The sequence below is a fragment of the Penicillium rubens genome, assembly GCF_028828025.1.
Source record: "Penicillium rubens strain IBT 27055 chromosome Unknown utg000003l_segment0_segment0, whole genome shotgun sequence".
NCBI classification, from domain to species: domain Eukaryota; kingdom Fungi; phylum Ascomycota; class Eurotiomycetes; order Eurotiales; family Aspergillaceae; genus Penicillium; species Penicillium rubens.
The window spans coordinates 7,930,435-7,946,347 of record NW_026890601.1 but is presented as its reverse complement, the minus strand read 5'-3'; the positions used below and the strand labels follow the sequence as shown (position 1 = coordinate 7,946,347).

Below are 15,913 nucleotides of genomic sequence, written 5' to 3'. Positions count from 1 at the left end.
GGTGACCGATTTTGTTTGCGATCAAGGTTATGTGTAAAATGATGTGTGCGGAAGCTAGAAGAGGAATATTTTTGAAGAGGATCGAGGTGACGGCGATATGAGGAGAGGAGAGAGATGTTCACCGAAACCAATAAAGTCAGGTTGTAAGGGGACGAGGAGATTGGGTATTCAATGAAATGAAGCTTCTGTGTGGAACCAAGAAAGATCTCTGATACCAAAGCTGGGAGAGTTCACAGATAGGATAAAGAATGGTAGAAACCAGGTTTGTTGACAAGAGGGAGAAAGAGGAAAAAGGAAAGGGTAGAGGTTGAGATTGTGATGGCGGGGAGCGAAGAGGTTTGAGGTAAAGAGGTGAAGCCAAACGTTCCACTGGTCACCGTCACGTGCCACTCCACTACTATTTACTACGAAGGTACGAATGAGAATACATCACAATCACAACCTTGGAAGATATGAGAATAAATTTCAAATAATCAAATAAACATGGCATTTCTTCAAAGGGTATTTCGCTGCAAATAAGATTAACCAACGGAGTTTCAGCGTCGGAAGCTTAGTGTCGTTTGCCCACGCTCTGGCTCTGCCAATTCCTTCACTTTGACATCTGCAGAAATGGTGATATCGGTCTTGCTACCAGGCGTGATCAGAATGAACTGTCGTCCGATAGATCTTCTGGCGGCAACCATCTAGAACAGTCAGCAAATATTCCATAGGAAGGAGAAGTGGCACTTACAAGCATGTCAATCGCCATCTTTCGGTTGATATGATCCATATACACATCACTTTTTTTCAAAGTCAGCATTGTAACAATTAACAAATTCAAATATGAAGAGAACTTACAATTCATCAAGACAACGGATTGGAGATCCCATAGCTTCCCAGAGAGACAACAACAGACAAACTTGCGAGAATGACTTTTCTCCACCGGACAATGTCTTTGCACCTCTTCCGGTGCTATCATCTTTGGTGATATCGGGTTCAACCTAGACAGTAGTCAGCATTGACCGGTCCATTTCCCTCAGGTTTTGGTGAACAGTCTTACTTGTAAATCCAGAAGTTTGTTGGTATGGTCAGCCAGTAGCCGACCACGGAAACTTCTCTCACTCAAGAGGTAGGTGAATTGAGCTTTGGCTCGAGATGAGATATGGGATCTGAAGATTTCCCATCTCTTCTTACGGTTCTGAAGGGTATCTTTCAGGGCCTAAACAAATGTTAGACCAGGCAAAAACAAACGAAAAACGAAATAAACCATATTTATAAAAAAAAAAAAAAAAGGTAATTACCTGACTCAAGGCTGAAAATTGTTCAAGTTGCTGCAAGGCTCGATCATAGGTTGCTGCAGTCCTTGTTGCCTCAGCAGCAATTTCCTCTCGAGAACTTCCCAACCTGTTGACTTGTCAGTTTTTCTGGCAAACGGTAAGCTGCAAAGAGACATACTCCAGGTTGTAACGATCCAGATCACGGCTTAGTTTATCAAGTTTCTTGTCGAGGCTGCCGGGTGTTTCTCCTTCGTCCACAGGAACTCGAGAAGAGACCAAGTTGGCCTTTTCATTGTATTCAATAACCCGTGCTTTCACCACTTCTTTTCTCGCCTCGATTGCAGCCTTGGTCTGTTTATCTTGGTCAATAAGTCGAACAGCCTCGTTCTTCTCGTCAAGGATTTTGGTTTGTTTCGTTTTCACAAGATTTTGCTCGCTTTCGGCAACTTGTAGTTTTTCCCGGAGGGTTCCAAGCTCAGAGTCTTTGGCGGATAGTTCCCGCCGGATTTCTTTGAGAGTCTGCAGCGTGGCTTTCATGGCCGCCTCGCTATCCTTGTATGATCCCTCATTGAGCTGCTTCTCGTCTTCGGCTTCCTTCAATGCTGCCAAAAGGGCATCAATGCGGCCATCCTCGGCGTTCTCTTTGTCCAATGCGTCTCTGAGTCCCTCGGCATGATCTTCCATTCGTTGCATTTGAATTTGCAGATCTTTCTCGGTTCTTACGTGTTGAGCTGATGCCTGTTTACAGGCCTCGACGCGTGACCGGGCAGTTACCAATGACTGTTCGATGTCCTTCTGTTGGCGTTGGAGGTCGGCAATAATGTCACGTTGTGCGCTAGAGCCATTAGCCAATGTCACGGGTTCCAATGAAGAGGGCATACTTACTTGATTTGCAACGCCACGTCGGATTCCATGCGCGGGCCGTCGGTCCACCCCATAACAGGACCCTGACTCGGTTCTCCGGCTCGACTGTATGAAAGATGGAGTCCACGACGTCGATCTTTTGAATCAATAGAGTAGCAACGCTTAACGTTTATTGGTCTTGCACCGTCGAATAGTACAGTGGAGGCTTCGTTTACATCCTCGATCAACAGCATTTGTTCAATCCCATGATTGATGATCAGTTGTCGCCGCACCAATTCGTTGTCGATCTGAAAGGTCAGCGCATTTCATAAATCGTGGAAGGAGTGAAGGTGGCTACCTGAAGTGTTCGTAACACAGTCTTGTATTGGGGGTCTGGTTCGTGTGCCGTGGTATCCAAATGGCCACCAGAGCCAATGAAGATTGGACAGTTGCTGTCGGGTCAGGTCAGCTTCAGTTCCAACATGTACCTCCGGTCAAACTCACCACTGAACCCGCCGCATGATATCGAAAAGAAGTTTCATGTCATTTTTGGACGAAACAATGAAGCTAGCAAGCGTGCCACCAAACACTCTTTCCAAAATAGACGACCACTTTGGTTCAAGCAGAGTGACGTGGTGACCAATTGGGCCGACAGGGCGTGACTCCCATGATTGTTCTTGTTGAATGGCTTTGAGGAGTGCAGGCATTCTGGCATGGAAGCCGGATTGTCTCGATCCGCCTTCTCTAGTGAGATTCCGAAGTTGGTTCTCCGCTTGAGCGATCTCGCGTTTTTTCTGTTCAAGCGGACCTTTTGCTTCTGTGAAATCTCTCTCGGCAGCTTCAGCATCTTCCCGTAGGCGAGCGGCACCTTGACGATGCTCTTCGTATTCCCTTTTAGCAGCAGAAGCGTCATTGGCGGCCTGTTCACACTCGGCTTGTTTTCGAGCGTAGCCGCCGTCGCTCGCGTCAGCGAGGCGCTGATTCTCAGCGTCCACTTTTTGCTGGGTATCCTGAATTGTCGACTCGGCGGCTTTGAGGTATTCCCTAATCTGGCGTTGTTCTGCCTATACAAAACAGTCAGGGAAGGTATATCACGGTGACTGGAAGGACGTACCTGTAGGTCATGCCGGCCGGCCATCTCAGCGTCCAATTTTTCCTTTATTTTATCTCTTTCATCCTGGGCCTCATTCACTGCCACGGCAGCTCGCCAGGAATGCTCACCCGCGGCTGTTTCCTCCGCGGCGACTCCATCAAAGGCAGCATCAAACCGAGTGAGGCGAGACTCGGCCTCAGCAATTTTCCGATCTGCCTCGGCGATTTGTTCGGTGAGTGAGATTTCCATCTGTCTTGTCAGCCAATTATCAGAGATGCGGTAAGGTGGGACTAACTCTTTCTTGCTCTTCAACTTGAGCCCAAGCCATTTGGCCTCGGATATTTCTGATCCGTCTTCGCAGAGAATCGTGCTGGTCGGAAATCTCGAGCTTTTTCTTGGCCAATTCCTTGCGGTTTTGGAGGACCTGTACATCTTGGGTCGATGCTCGGAGCTTCTCCTCAATTGAGTCAAGGGATTCCTCCACTAGTCGGTAATCGTTATCAAGCTGTTCCAACTGGACGCCTTTGACGAAGAATTTGTATTTCTCAGCTGGGCTTGATGTACTCAAGAACTGACGGGCCATATCTTGAGAAAGTACGTTCATAGGGTTTTCGATCTGTAGCGAAAAGTAGTCCGTGATAGCATCTAGGTCGCCCTTTTTAGTCGAGACGATGCGTCCATTCTCTGACTTGACCTTGAACCCGCTGGTGCCGCTTCGGGAGAAATGACGCTCGACAATAATGGTTTTCCCAAAATCGTCTGCCAAATAGGCACCGTCGCCTTGGTTCTTGATGCGAACGATGATTGTGCTATTCTCCTTGCCCTCCTTGATAAAACTTTTAAGGCTTTGGCCACGATTTGTCGCAGAGGCTTTGCCACCTAGACAAAGGGTGATCGCTGTCAGGATCGCACTCTTGCCGCTGCCGTTCTTTCCAACGATAAAGTTGATCAGAGGTCCCAGCTCAACGTAAAAGTGATCATGACACATGAAATTGTAGCACTCAACACGTTCGAGAATTCCATGTTCGGCGGGTACGTTGGCCTCGTCTATTAGATGCGAGTATTTTTCTTGTATGATCTGGGTCTGGCGGAGCTCTAGCTCGTCCTCGTCGTCGAGTAGCGCATCGTCGTTGACGGCTAGAAGTGAATCAGCGACGTTGGTAACAGCGCTGGAAGAGGTTGGATATTCCGAGTCCGTTGAGCTCTCTGAATTTGTCCTCTGTCGTTTCCTCTGTGACTGTTAGCTCAGCTTAAACTCATATTTGCTGGAATCGTACTGAAGAACTCATGACTGGCTGGTCGGACCCATCGCTTTCCTCGTCGGAGTCCGTAGGCGTCTGCACGCGCTTGCGGGATGGCATTTGGACAAATAGTTATCAACCAAAGCCAGCGGCTAGCATAGCGAGCATGCTCGTCAATCTTAGCTGATTGTCGCGGTTTTCGGCCACAAAAGACCCCCACGAACTGATAGTCCCGAGGTCGCGTCGCGTCCGCGTCCGATAGTCTTAGTAATCAAATGGGCACGGGGGCCTGGGCAACCTTGGAAGTGCCCTTAAGACACTTAAAGGCACCTGAGTACTCTCAAGTGAAAATGTAGCCTACAGCGTTGTTTTTGGGTTTTGGTGTTGAATTAGTGAGAAAGAAGAAACTGACAGAGAATTCCCAGAATTGAAATGATCTTGCTTTATGATAGGGATCGAGGGGGACGACGACATCAACTGTTTCTTTGTTCAGTGATCACAAAGAATCCGACGCCAAAATTATAGACGAGTACAAATATGCGAGTACGTATTTACGTATTGCCTCGAACGATTACTACATGTTCCGATAAGACGTAGATGGGTATCTTAGTTGGATTAATAGCTGATCGCTTGATCTACCGCTAGATTACACCTTCAACTAGAGGTACGCGAGTTGATTGCGCACCTTCTCTAGGGTATCAAAATTAGCCTGTAGAGTAGTGGCAAGGACACTTGGGGTCTTGATGTTGCCGTCGTTTGCCCATTCATCACACGAGTGACAAAGCTGCTGATGCGCAGCTGCAAATGCACTCTGTAACTCAGAAGTCCGAGTACACGACCGGCCTAGATCATTCATGTAATGAGTAGGGTCTTGTATGCATAATCGTTGCGCAACCAAAAAATTCCGCTTCGCCGCAGCAGTCCGCTTGGCGCTGATCAGAGAACGCTGGCCGCGCTGATGGGCAGGTTCATCAGCATTGAAAGCTACAGGTAACATGTCTGCGCTGAAAAGTCCGGGGGGATCCACGGCGATGCCGACAGACTGGAGGTCAACTTGAGTGCCGTAGAACTGCAGAAGAGCAAGGAACTGTTCGCCCAAGTTATTAGGCCCGGGAAACCGGCCATGGTTCATCTTCAGGAATGCCACGATGAGCATGGCTAGCGCATCAGGTCCAATGCTCGCCTGCGGTGAGCCAAAGAGACCACGTGCCTCTAGCAATGTGCGTGTTACTGCGTACAGAGGTCGTAGGGCAGGATATTCGGCCTGATAATCTTGCAGATACTCCGTGATGGCAGGGATACCCTCGCCACAATAGAATTGTAGCAGCAGCCCAGTCGGCCGGTGGCGAGCGGATAGTGAAGGGTTTCGCTTGTCAGATAGTTTGACATGGTCGCTGAATGTATCGGTGTGCTGTAGAGCTCTTTGAACTTGACGCAGAAGGCGGATGTGGGCATCTTGGATCTGAGGCCGCGTGGGGCTCGGTCTTCGATCACGCTCTAGTGATCTAGGAAGGTCTTCATATGGTAGTATAAAGTCAAGATCCGAGTGTGCTAGTACAAGGCCCGTGCAATGCGATCCAATGACTCTTGGAGCATGTGGGACCACTGCTTTGAGAAGTGAGGCTACCTCCATCCTAAGCTTCTCTATGCGAGATTGTTCCTGAGCTCTTGGGGTCAGGTATTGATCCAATGCTCGAATTTCGGCATCCAGAGTGATCTCGGCATTGGCGCGAGGCAGCTCCAAATCTCTCAGCCATGGACTCTGTGCCGGACGACCTGTTCCTGCAGGTTGAATCGCATCTTCTCCATATTGATTATTGAGTGATTGGTGAGATGATATATCCACATGACTTTTGCGTTTTTTCTGGCGTTTTCTGGATGCCGGATCAGGAGTATCAGGGGAATATTCCGAGTCCGGTAGGGCTGGTTCCGCAGGTGGTTGGTAGCCGGCGCGACTCTCAGGTGGGATCTCAGGCCGCCAGAGTCCCGGGGGATCTTCAATGGGGTAAATTTTTCGGATCAAACGAGATCGATTTGCGGACCGATGGGCCTCTAGGGTCTTCCGGAGGCTGTTGGCAAAGACATCGGGAGTCTTGGCTGCCGCAACAGAGCTATGGAATGGGCGAAAGAGGTGAGAGGGACGGATGCGTAAAGGTAGGCTCAAAATCTGCATAACAGTATTAGGGCATTTAAAGAGAGTAAAGGAGGACACCGGAGTGGATGTCACCATGCCGAGGATGCATGCAGCTTTCCAAGATTATTTCGCTCGACTTTATTCAAATATTGTATGCCTCAGGCAGAAACAGCCATGTGACTCAATTGTATTTGCAGTTTTAACCAGTTCGGTTCAAATGTTTCTTTAAATATCTACATCGATGTATATAGAATGATGTTCTACCTGTACCTGAGTACATTCAGAGTCCAAATACTTTGATATAGGTCAAAGAATACATAGAAGTACCTTAACAACTTACAACGTACAATATACAGTATACAGTATAGAAAGGAAAAAGAAATGCATACATGACGTAGCACTGAGGAAATATCCACAAATTCCCCTCCATACTCTCTCTATCTTCTTAAACCAGTTTCTATATTAATATTACCCATTTGAATTTGTGAATTCGAAAAAAGATCTTTAAGGTGGTCTAATCGGCTTCCAGGTCATTCCCTTCGATAACTCTCGATAAGACTTCACCGCTTGCCCCTCCATCCTTACTATTTCCTGTTCCTCCTTTTCTTTACATATAGTCTGTCTGTTTTCGATTTGATTATCTTTCTTACACAGTCCATGGCTTTCTTGCGATAGTCTATTTTCCCCCGGATCTTGCTTCTCGACTCAGTCCTAACCCCCCGAGGTATGTACTCTTGTACCATCTTCCCCCATTCCCAACTCACCGACGTCAAGATTTCCCCGGACCTTGGTGCATGTGACAATTGTAGCCTAACTCTCGCAGGCTAATTGCAACACGTCGGATCTCATCCTCAATCTTCCCATCCATATAAGTGCTGCTCGGCTGCTCGTCATGTCCCAACCAGAGAGCCCCGCGCAGGTTCCCGATGACCAGCCAAACCCTGTCCTCGTTGGGCCTGGATTAAGGGCCCTCAAGAATGAAGCATACACCCAAGCGACCAATTCGACACCTGGTCTGGAGAAGATGTCAAGCGAGGCCCCTTCATACTTTGACGGTCTCCCCGGGGCCAAGGCCGTAACCACCGACCCGTCTGAGACCAAGTCCCAGCCGGTGCAGACTGCAGGGAGAGGCTCATCCGGCATGGATCTGTTGCGCCGCTTAAGCTTGACCTCAGACTCTCCCATGTCCCCTGAGACTGATCCACGCGTACAACACCCAGGACTTCGTTTGAGTGGCCGCCTCATCAGCGCCGCTTTCTGCATACCATACAAGCTCAACTTCCAATCGGGATCAGACTGGGTATGTGCATGGTTCTATTTATTCTAGGAGATCGTATTGGCTGACCGGATAACAGACGCTCAAGTCGCGCTCTGGTACTTCAGCGCTGTTCGATTCATTTGCACATCTCGCCTCGGATGAGACTTCTTGGTCACACACGTTGGTAGGCTGGACCGGGGAGGTCGAGCCTGCTGTGGACATGAAATCAACCTTGCAGCAAATACATCCCAATTCTGCAGTCAAGGCACCCCTAACTCCCAGTAACCTTGTTGCTAACCAACAGTTGAACAAGGCTGCTGCGCCTGTTCCGGTGGATGGAACCAAGAAGCCACCCGCACATCCATTGGTGGAGGGAATTAGTGTCACCCAACGGGACCGAGAACGACTCGATGAACAATTGAGCTCGGGTCGTCATGGTCGGGTATTGCCTGTGTGGTTGTCGGATGCATCAGAAGAACCAGAAGAGACTATTCTGCTGAAGGATCAAGGGAGATGGCGCCGTTACGCCGAACGTGAGCTATACCCTCTACTACACTATAAACAACATGGCCCGACAGATGGCCGGTCTGAGCGACGGTGGTGGGCCGACTATGTGCGCCTGAACCAGTTGTTTGCGGATCGCATCGTGGAGGAATATCAAGCAGGAGACGTGGTCTGGGTTCATGATTATCATTTGTTCCTTCTGCCCAGTCTGCTGCGGCAACGTATCCCGAATATCTACGTGGGATTCTTCTTACACTCGCCCTTTCCCAGCAGCGAATTTGTCCGGTGTCTTGCGAAGCGTAAGGAGATCCTAGAGGGAGTCCTGGGTGCCAACATGATCGGATTCCAAACATTCTCCTATTCTCGACACTTTACCTCGTGCTGCACGCGGGTTTTGGGCTTTGAGTCTAACTCTGCTGGGGTTGATGCCTACGGGGCCCATGTTGCAGTGGATGTCTTCCCTATTGGAATCGACGCACGTTCGATTCAAAAAGCCGCCTTTGGGGCTCCCGATATTGAGAAGACCGTGTTGGGTATTCGCAAACTCTATGCTGGAAAGAAAATCATCGTCGGCCGCGACCGGCTGGACAGTGTTCGCGGCGTCGCGCAGAAGCTGCAGGCATTCGAAATTTTCCTGGAGCGCTACCCGGAATGGCGTGACAAAGTTGTCCTCATCCAGGTGACGAGTCCAACTAGCGTGGAAGAAGAGAAGGAAGACCCAGACAACAAGATCGCTGGCCAAATATCCAACTTGGTTTCGACCATCAATGGAAGATTTGGCTCTTTGAGTTTCTCGCCCGTCCAGTACTATCCGCAATATTTGTCCCCGCGCGAGTACTTCGCTCTGCTGCGTGTAGCCGATGTCGGACTAATCACTACGGTGCGAGATGGCATGAACACAACGAGTCTGGAATATATTGTCTGTCAGCAGACCAACCACAGCCCTTTGATTCTTTCTGAATTCTCCGGTACTGCGGGCACCCTGCCCAGTGCCATCCACATCAACCCGTGGGATATGGTTGGAGTGGCTGGAGCGATCAATCAAGCATTGAATATGCCAGACGAGCAGCGAAAAGAGCAACACCTCAAGCTATACAAGCATGTGGTGACCAACACAGTTTCTATGTGGTCCAGGCAGTACCTCAATCGCCTACTGACCAACCTTTCATCCTTTGACCAATCGGTCGCTACGCCTGCACTCGATCGTGCAAAACTAATGAAGCAGTACCGCAAGGCTCGCCGAAGGCTGTTCATGTTCGACTACGATGGCACGTTGACGCCAATCGTCAAGGATCCCCAGGCGGCCATTCCTTCAGATCGGGTACTCCGTACTCTGAAGAGCCTATCAGCCGACCCACGAAATGCCGTGTGGATCATCAGTGGACGCGATCAGGCTTTCCTGGACGAGTGGATGGGCCATATCCCAGAACTTGGGCTGAGTGCCGAGCACGGTTGTTTTATCCGAAAGCCCGGATCTGAGGATTGGGAGAACCTGGCGGAGAGAAGCAATATGGGATGGCAGAAGGAAGTAGTTGAAGTTTTCCAACATTACACGGAGCGAACCCAGGGTTCGTTCATTGAACGGAAACGGGTAGCATTAACCTGGCACTATCGTCGCGCAGACCCAGAGTACGGTGCGTTCCAGGCTCGCGAGTGTCGAAAGACCTTGGAGGACTCTGTCGCCAAACGGTGGGATGTGGAAGTAATGGCAGGTAAAGCCAATCTAGAGGTCCGACCGACCTTTGTGAACAAGGGGTTTATCGCCACGCGGTTGGTCGACGAATATGGCACGGCCCCAGGGAAGGCACCGGAGTTCATCCTATGCTTGGGTGACGACTTCACCGATGAAGGTAAAGAGTGATCACCATCATTCATGCTGGAACTGTGAATTAACGTACAACTTAGATATGTTCCGAGCCCTCAAGAAGTTTGATCTGCCACGCGACCACGTTTACTCAGTGACAGTGGGTGCCAGCTCAAAGCAAACTGACGCCAGCTGGCACTTATTGGAACCGGCCGACGTTATTGGATCAATTCAGATGCTTTTTAGCAGCGCCAACCAAGATCACTGAGACTTAAACAACACTTGGGACCGACCAGCCCATGATTACCCGCCACAGCCAAGTATAGGAATTCTAGCTTGGCATCTGTTTCAGATTTGGCATGTCAGAATTTATCACCACACGGGTCTTGGAGATGGTTTGGTCTATTACTAGTAGAGGGGCCATTCGTCTCATATTAAGACAAGCGCGCACTGTTTTAAGGGTTTTTATACAAGCATTACCCTCCATTGTTTTAGCTTGCTTGACTCCAGTTTATGCTCCCCCTTACCCCATAAGACAGGTCCTTTGCCATCGAAGGTTTCGTATAGACTCACGTGTATGTACATGTTAGAAAGTTATTGAATTTTCCGCGTTACAATTGTCCAAGATGTACAAGATACATGTAGACATATATATGTAGACATATATATGTACGTAGGTACATGTACTGTGGCTATCCGAGACAGCCGTTTTTGCGGGGACCCCGGGATTGCGCCATCTCGAGTGTGGGGTTTGATATAAGATATATAGTACATATATATACCTAGGTAGATATAAGGTAGGTATTAGAGGTTATACAGCTTGGAAAACGAGTTAAAGAGAGTATAAAGATGGGAAATTGGATATATGACAACCCTATATAGTTACTCTATCTACCTAGGTAGGTACCTTTGTAGTTATACTCTACTACAAGACCAAGACATAATTAAACCACGAGACTAATGGAATCATCAAATCACAAATATGCAAAATATAATATACAAGACAACCATAGACACGTAAAAAGGAAGACACCTGCATGCTCACTCGGAAGTGGACCCATCTGTCATCGGAAGGCGGCCATCTCTGCGAATAGACCATCGGAAGGATCTCCGTAATGAATTTTCTTTTCCCATTTAGTTTGACTCATTTGAAAAGAGTATCTTGTTTATTTTTAGAGCTCTGCACTTGGACGCATCAAAAAGAGGCAGATGAACTCTTGTCAACTTCTAATATGGCCTCCAAGATCTCCAAACCCTCCAGTATGATTGAAGAACATGGCCAAGATCATACCGAAAAGAACGAGAGCGTAGATCAAAGCCATACTCGCCATTCCTCAGACGAAGAGTCAACCATTGGCCATCAACCCAACCTTTCTCACATCCCCACCAACACCAGCGCTTTGAACCGTACACTATCGGCAGTGCGCACTCGGGAATCTGGCAAAGATCTCGGTCCTCCTCCGGACGGTGGATTTCAGGCTTGGTCGCAGGTCGCTCTCGCGCATTTCGTCATCTTCAATACATGGGGTTACATCAATAGCTTCGGCGTCTTCCAGACATACTATTCCCAGACACTGGGACATCCACCATCAGATATCTCCTGGGTCGGGAGTATCCAGATCTTTTTGTTGTTTTTTATTGGCACTTTCTCCGGCAGGGCTACCGATGCCGGCTATTTCACATTTACTCTGGCCTGTGGTGCTATCTTGGAATGCTTCAGTATCTTTATGACCTCGCTCTGCACAAAGTACTGGCAGCTATTCCTAGCACAGGGTATTGGCCAAGGAATTGGGTGTGGACTCATGTTCTGCCCAACTTTGGCTTTGGTCTCGACTTATTTCGCCAAGAACCGTGGCATCGCTATTGGGATCGTTGCGTCGGGTTCCGCGACGGGGGGTCTGGTTTTCCCGGCTGTTATCATGAAGATGTTACCGCAAGTCGGATATGGGTGGACAATGCGCACGCTCGGCTTTATCTCGGTAGCAACGCTGACTCCCTGTGTCCTGTTCCTCAAGCAGCGTCTTCCTCCACGCAAGACTGGTCCAATTGTTGAGTGGGCTGCCTTCACCGAGCTGCCTTACTTGCTGTTTGCAATTGGCATGTTCATGAACTTCTGGGGCCTATATGTTGGCTTTTTCTACATCGGCAGCTTCAGTCGTAACATCATCGGCGTGTCAAATGATCGATCCATTGATTTGCTCCTGGTAATGAATGGAGTCGGATTGATCGGGCGGTTGGTCCCTAACCTGCTTGCTGATCAGTTCACCGGTCCTCTCAACCTGTTGATTCCGTTCAGTTTCGCGACGGCCTTGGTTGGCTACTGCTGGGCGGCGGTTAACGGTATGTCCGGACTGTGGACATTTGCCGCATTTTATGGCCTCTTTGCTGCAGGTATTCAATCGTTGTTCCCAGCCACCCTCAGCACCCTCACTACTGATATGAAGAAGATCGGTGTCCGCATGGGTATGGTGCTCAGCGTGGTAGCAGTGGCGGCCCTTATAGGGTCTCCTATTGCCGGTGAGCTAGTTGTTCGCGGTAATGGCAACTACCTGTATGCGCAAATGTTCATGGGATCTGCGATCCTACTTGGTGGATTGACATTAATTGGAGCCCGAGTGACCAAGGTGGGCACAGGTCTGACTCGAGTTTGAGAAATAGGATATTATAAGATGTTATGTACTTAGTCAGGAATAGATATAATGATAATGAATGTCCTAGCTACCTAGGCCTAGGTAGGTATATATATTGGATGGATGTTGTATGTCTTAACAAATCAACGAGTTGTGGTTTGACGAGAAGAAAATGTCCCCACATGTGATTTAATGCCTTGACTCGTGACTCTTGAACTTCTCATCTTTCTCACATTTCAAGTCTTTGGCAAAATATTTTGAATTCTCCAGGTAGGTTGTGTTCATTTTTGACATTCTATGAGAAACTGTGAAGCGACACCCCACCTTTGCCCCTCCATTGTGTGCGAAACTCCCATCCCCGCTAACTCGTTTCTCGATATAGAGATATAGAGATATACATTACTTGAGCCTCGTTTCAAAGTTCCCACGTATTTTCTACATATCAATATGGCGCCCCGCGGTCGTGGAGGAAAATTCTCCAAGCCCACTCGAGGAGGTGTGTCGTGTGCGCCTGCAGAGTGCGAGATACTCGAAGCTGATCATGAGTAGGAGGCAAGCACTTCAGCAGAGATCTCCAGCCATTAGACAAGGATGGTAACCAGATGGGTCTCTGGCGCGTAAGCGGACTCCCAACCCCCTATTAACTCAAGTTCCACAACAGCAATCTGACCGTGATATCTCTCATAGGAGCCTGGTGACCAAATCAAGTCATCGGGCGACGAAGATTCTTCGTCCGAAGAAGAAAGCACCGAGGAATCCAGCGAGGACGAGTCTAAGCCTACCGAGTCATCCACAACAGGAACCCGCGAGGAGCGCCGCGCAGCCGCCAAAGCTAAGAAGGCAGCCGCATTGAAGAAACGAGGCCAAGGACCTGCCCAACCTGGGGATTTACCCCCTTCGGACTCGGAAGAATCCGACAACGACCTTCCCGCCAACCCCAACCACACTGCCAAGTCCCGCTCGCAAACCCTGAAGGCCGCTGAGCCCACTGCTGAGCCCAAGAAGGCCGCCAAGGTCAAGGATATCTCACAATTGTCCCGACGCGAGCGTGAGGCCGTCCAGGCCCAGCAGGCTCGCGAGCGTTACCAGAAGCTGCATGCCGAGGGTAAGACCGATGAGGCGAAAGCGGATCTGGCTCGTCTCGCCGTTATCCGTGAGCAGCGTGAGGCGGAGCGCCTGCGCAAGTTGGCTGAGAAGGAGGAGAAGGATGAGCAGGCCAAGGAACGAGCTCAAGCCGCCCAGGAGCGGGAGGATCGTATGCGCGCCGCAGCTTTGGGGAAGACTGGCAAGAAAGTTGGTGGAAAGAAGAAATAAGCTTGTGGATTTCGTTTTATATGTGGTCATGACTTGGGTTGGATTGTTGTTGGTTACACATCTAGACAACGAGCAAAGAAAGCAAACACAGTTGAGTCCTTTGGATTAAGAACCAGACAAGTTGAATATGCCCAATATTGTAAATTGAAATCATGTACATCCCCCAATACCATTAGATAAACACCTCGGTTTTAGGCTGGCTTTTCTGATAATGAGCCGGTTAAAAAGAAATCAAAGTGCAAAAAAAGAAAAAAAAAGAAAAAAGAAAAGGTATTCGAAGTTTCATACACGGGATTGAAATCCCAGGGAGAATACATAGCCAAGAAAAGAGGTCTATTTGCGGGAAAGCTTGCTACTTCACACGCCCCAGAACAACCCCTCGACGCTGCGGCCTTGCATGACAATGCCCCAACCGGCAATCAGGCTGACTAGCCACATAACGACGAATATGAGGATGGGCACAAGTAGAAGTTCTGTGTTGTGCAAGAAGGGAAGAGCATTGTACCCCAGGAATGTGATGTAGGTGTAGTAAATGAGAGCAGAGAGGTAGAGCGAGTTTCCGAGGAAAGTAGCCAGGAAATTACTCGGGCTACGGGTGAGGAGCGGCAGAAGGAGGAACTGCACCACGTAGAGATGGAGATAGAGAGGAAAGAAGGCCCGGTTGGACACCTGTACAAGGGCATTGTCAGTGGGTTGGAGATTCCATGCATTTGTGGCACGGAGTCTTACGTCAAAACAATATCCAAATTCCAATTGCTCCTTCTCCCCTGGCTGTGTAAACAAGCCCTGAGCAGCACCTCGTCTTCGGCCACGGGAGCCCCGCAGACCAGCCAGAGAGGCGGCAGCTCCGTTCGGACCGAATAGACGGCCGATGATAAAGTATCCAATTGTTGAGACAAATAGTGAGGAGCCAATGAAATGTACGACGACGAAGAGGAAGGTGAGGCGCATGATTGCGCCGAAGCCCGGCGTATAAGCAAGGCCCCATGCGAAGGCTGTGAGGAGGAGGAAGAATGATAGTAGGTAGGTGAATGACGGATCAGGCCGGTGCCATGTGTTCTTGGTTTCTGCTCAAAGGCGTCAATAGTGCTCGATTAGGGCGATGGGATCTGGCATTGCCATGGTTGTATGTGCTTTTCCGATCGAGGCACGGGGTCGAAGCTTGGAATAAGTAGACTCACGTTTCTAGGTCCGATGACATGGTCAGCATAGTTCGAGGGCCAGTTAGGGTAGTCAAGACCACTTACATGGTAGTATATCGATTTGAAGACCTTCTTAGGTGCGATCAACAACGAGGTCATCTCCCAAATGGCCATTTCAAAGTCCATTTGTGGAAATTTGAAGAGCCTGCCCCATATCAGTGATCGCCTCTCGCATCGAGGTTCTTTGGGGGTCCCTACCTCTTGAAGAAGCGCGGCATGCGGACGCTAGATCGGGATGCGGGTGTTGAGCCGAAGTTGGCAGGGCCGGCATGTTGGCGGGGGACGGAGATGTGAGGGTTCATGATCTTAGACCCCGTTTTTCGAGAAGGGAAATCAAGTCTCGGAGCATACACAATGCAGTCCGGTTGTTGTACGTGTACTATAGCTATAGGCCTATAAGGCATCCGATGCAAGTGGCCCGGTTTATGTCATCTTGGTCACGTGCTTATATCATATATGGATTTTTATACAGGAATACAACATGTACATCCATGTATGTATGTTTTAGTTGTTAATTGACACAGTACTCCGTATACTATATTCTCTTGCTTACTCGGATTATAATTCTAGTCGTTAGATTATATGTCTTCCGAACAAGTGTCATTCCAGGTGGAAAAGGTTCCCTCAGAGAATC

The 15,913-nt window shown here is 49.0% G+C and overlaps 7 protein-coding genes across 7 annotated transcripts; 3 read left to right on the top strand and 4 right to left on the bottom strand.

The window, feature by feature from the left end:
* Window positions 1-536: 536 nt before the first annotated feature.
* On the bottom strand, window positions 537-4,553 carry N7525_009278 (DNA repair protein SMC6; the record flags this gene model as incomplete). The annotated part of the gene is made up of 12 exons (XM_002563327.1): window positions 537-683; window positions 731-779; window positions 838-980; window positions 1,040-1,198; window positions 1,281-1,383; window positions 1,435-2,091; window positions 2,142-2,407; window positions 2,458-2,551; window positions 2,604-3,163; window positions 3,214-3,441; window positions 3,488-4,423; window positions 4,470-4,553. The coding sequence occupies 12 exons, from the start codon at window positions 4,551-4,553 to the stop codon at window positions 537-539; spliced, it is 3,426 nt and encodes a 1,141-aa protein (XP_002563373.1).
* A 538-nt stretch (window positions 4,554-5,091) lies between these two features.
* N7525_009277 (uncharacterized protein) lies at window positions 5,092-6,663 on the bottom strand (the record flags this gene model as incomplete). Its single annotated transcript, XM_002563326.2, has 1 exon — window positions 5,092-6,663. One exon carries the CDS (start codon window positions 6,661-6,663, stop codon window positions 5,092-5,094), a length of 1,572 nt encoding a protein of 523 aa, XP_002563372.2.
* Window positions 6,664-7,459: 796 nt separating this feature from the next.
* Window positions 7,460-10,401, top strand: orlA (putative alpha,alpha-trehalose-phosphate synthase subunit Tps2; the record flags this gene model as incomplete). Its single annotated transcript, XM_002563325.2, has 3 exons — window positions 7,460-7,867; window positions 7,923-10,179; window positions 10,235-10,401. 3 exons carry the CDS (start codon window positions 7,460-7,462, stop codon window positions 10,399-10,401), a joined length of 2,832 nt encoding a protein of 943 aa, XP_002563371.1.
* Window positions 10,402-11,365: 964 nt separating this feature from the next.
* Window positions 11,366-12,784, top strand: N7525_009275 (putative MFS monocarboxylate transporter; the record flags this gene model as incomplete). Its single annotated transcript, XM_002563324.1, has 1 exon — window positions 11,366-12,784. One exon carries the CDS (start codon window positions 11,366-11,368, stop codon window positions 12,782-12,784), a length of 1,419 nt encoding a protein of 472 aa, XP_002563370.1.
* A 426-nt stretch (window positions 12,785-13,210) lies between these two features.
* Window positions 13,211-14,077, top strand: N7525_009274 (PDGFA associated 1 family protein; the record flags this gene model as incomplete). The annotated part of the gene is made up of 3 exons (XM_002563323.1): window positions 13,211-13,259; window positions 13,313-13,380; window positions 13,451-14,077. 3 exons carry the CDS (start codon window positions 13,211-13,213, stop codon window positions 14,075-14,077), a joined length of 744 nt encoding a protein of 247 aa, XP_002563369.1.
* A 357-nt stretch (window positions 14,078-14,434) lies between these two features.
* Window positions 14,435-15,028, bottom strand: N7525_009273 (unc-50 family protein; the record flags this gene model as incomplete). Its single annotated transcript, XM_061214661.1, has 2 exons — window positions 14,435-14,746; window positions 14,807-15,028. The coding sequence occupies 2 exons, from the start codon at window positions 15,026-15,028 to the stop codon at window positions 14,435-14,437; spliced, it is 534 nt and encodes a 177-aa protein (XP_061069092.1).
* Window positions 15,029-15,157: 129 nt separating this feature from the next.
* On the bottom strand, window positions 15,158-15,581 carry N7525_009272 (uncharacterized protein; the record flags this gene model as incomplete). The annotated part of the gene is made up of 3 exons (XM_061214660.1): window positions 15,158-15,262; window positions 15,325-15,424; window positions 15,478-15,581. The coding sequence occupies 3 exons, from the start codon at window positions 15,579-15,581 to the stop codon at window positions 15,158-15,160; spliced, it is 309 nt and encodes a 102-aa protein (XP_061069091.1).
* Between the last annotated feature and the right edge of the window lie 332 nt (window positions 15,582-15,913).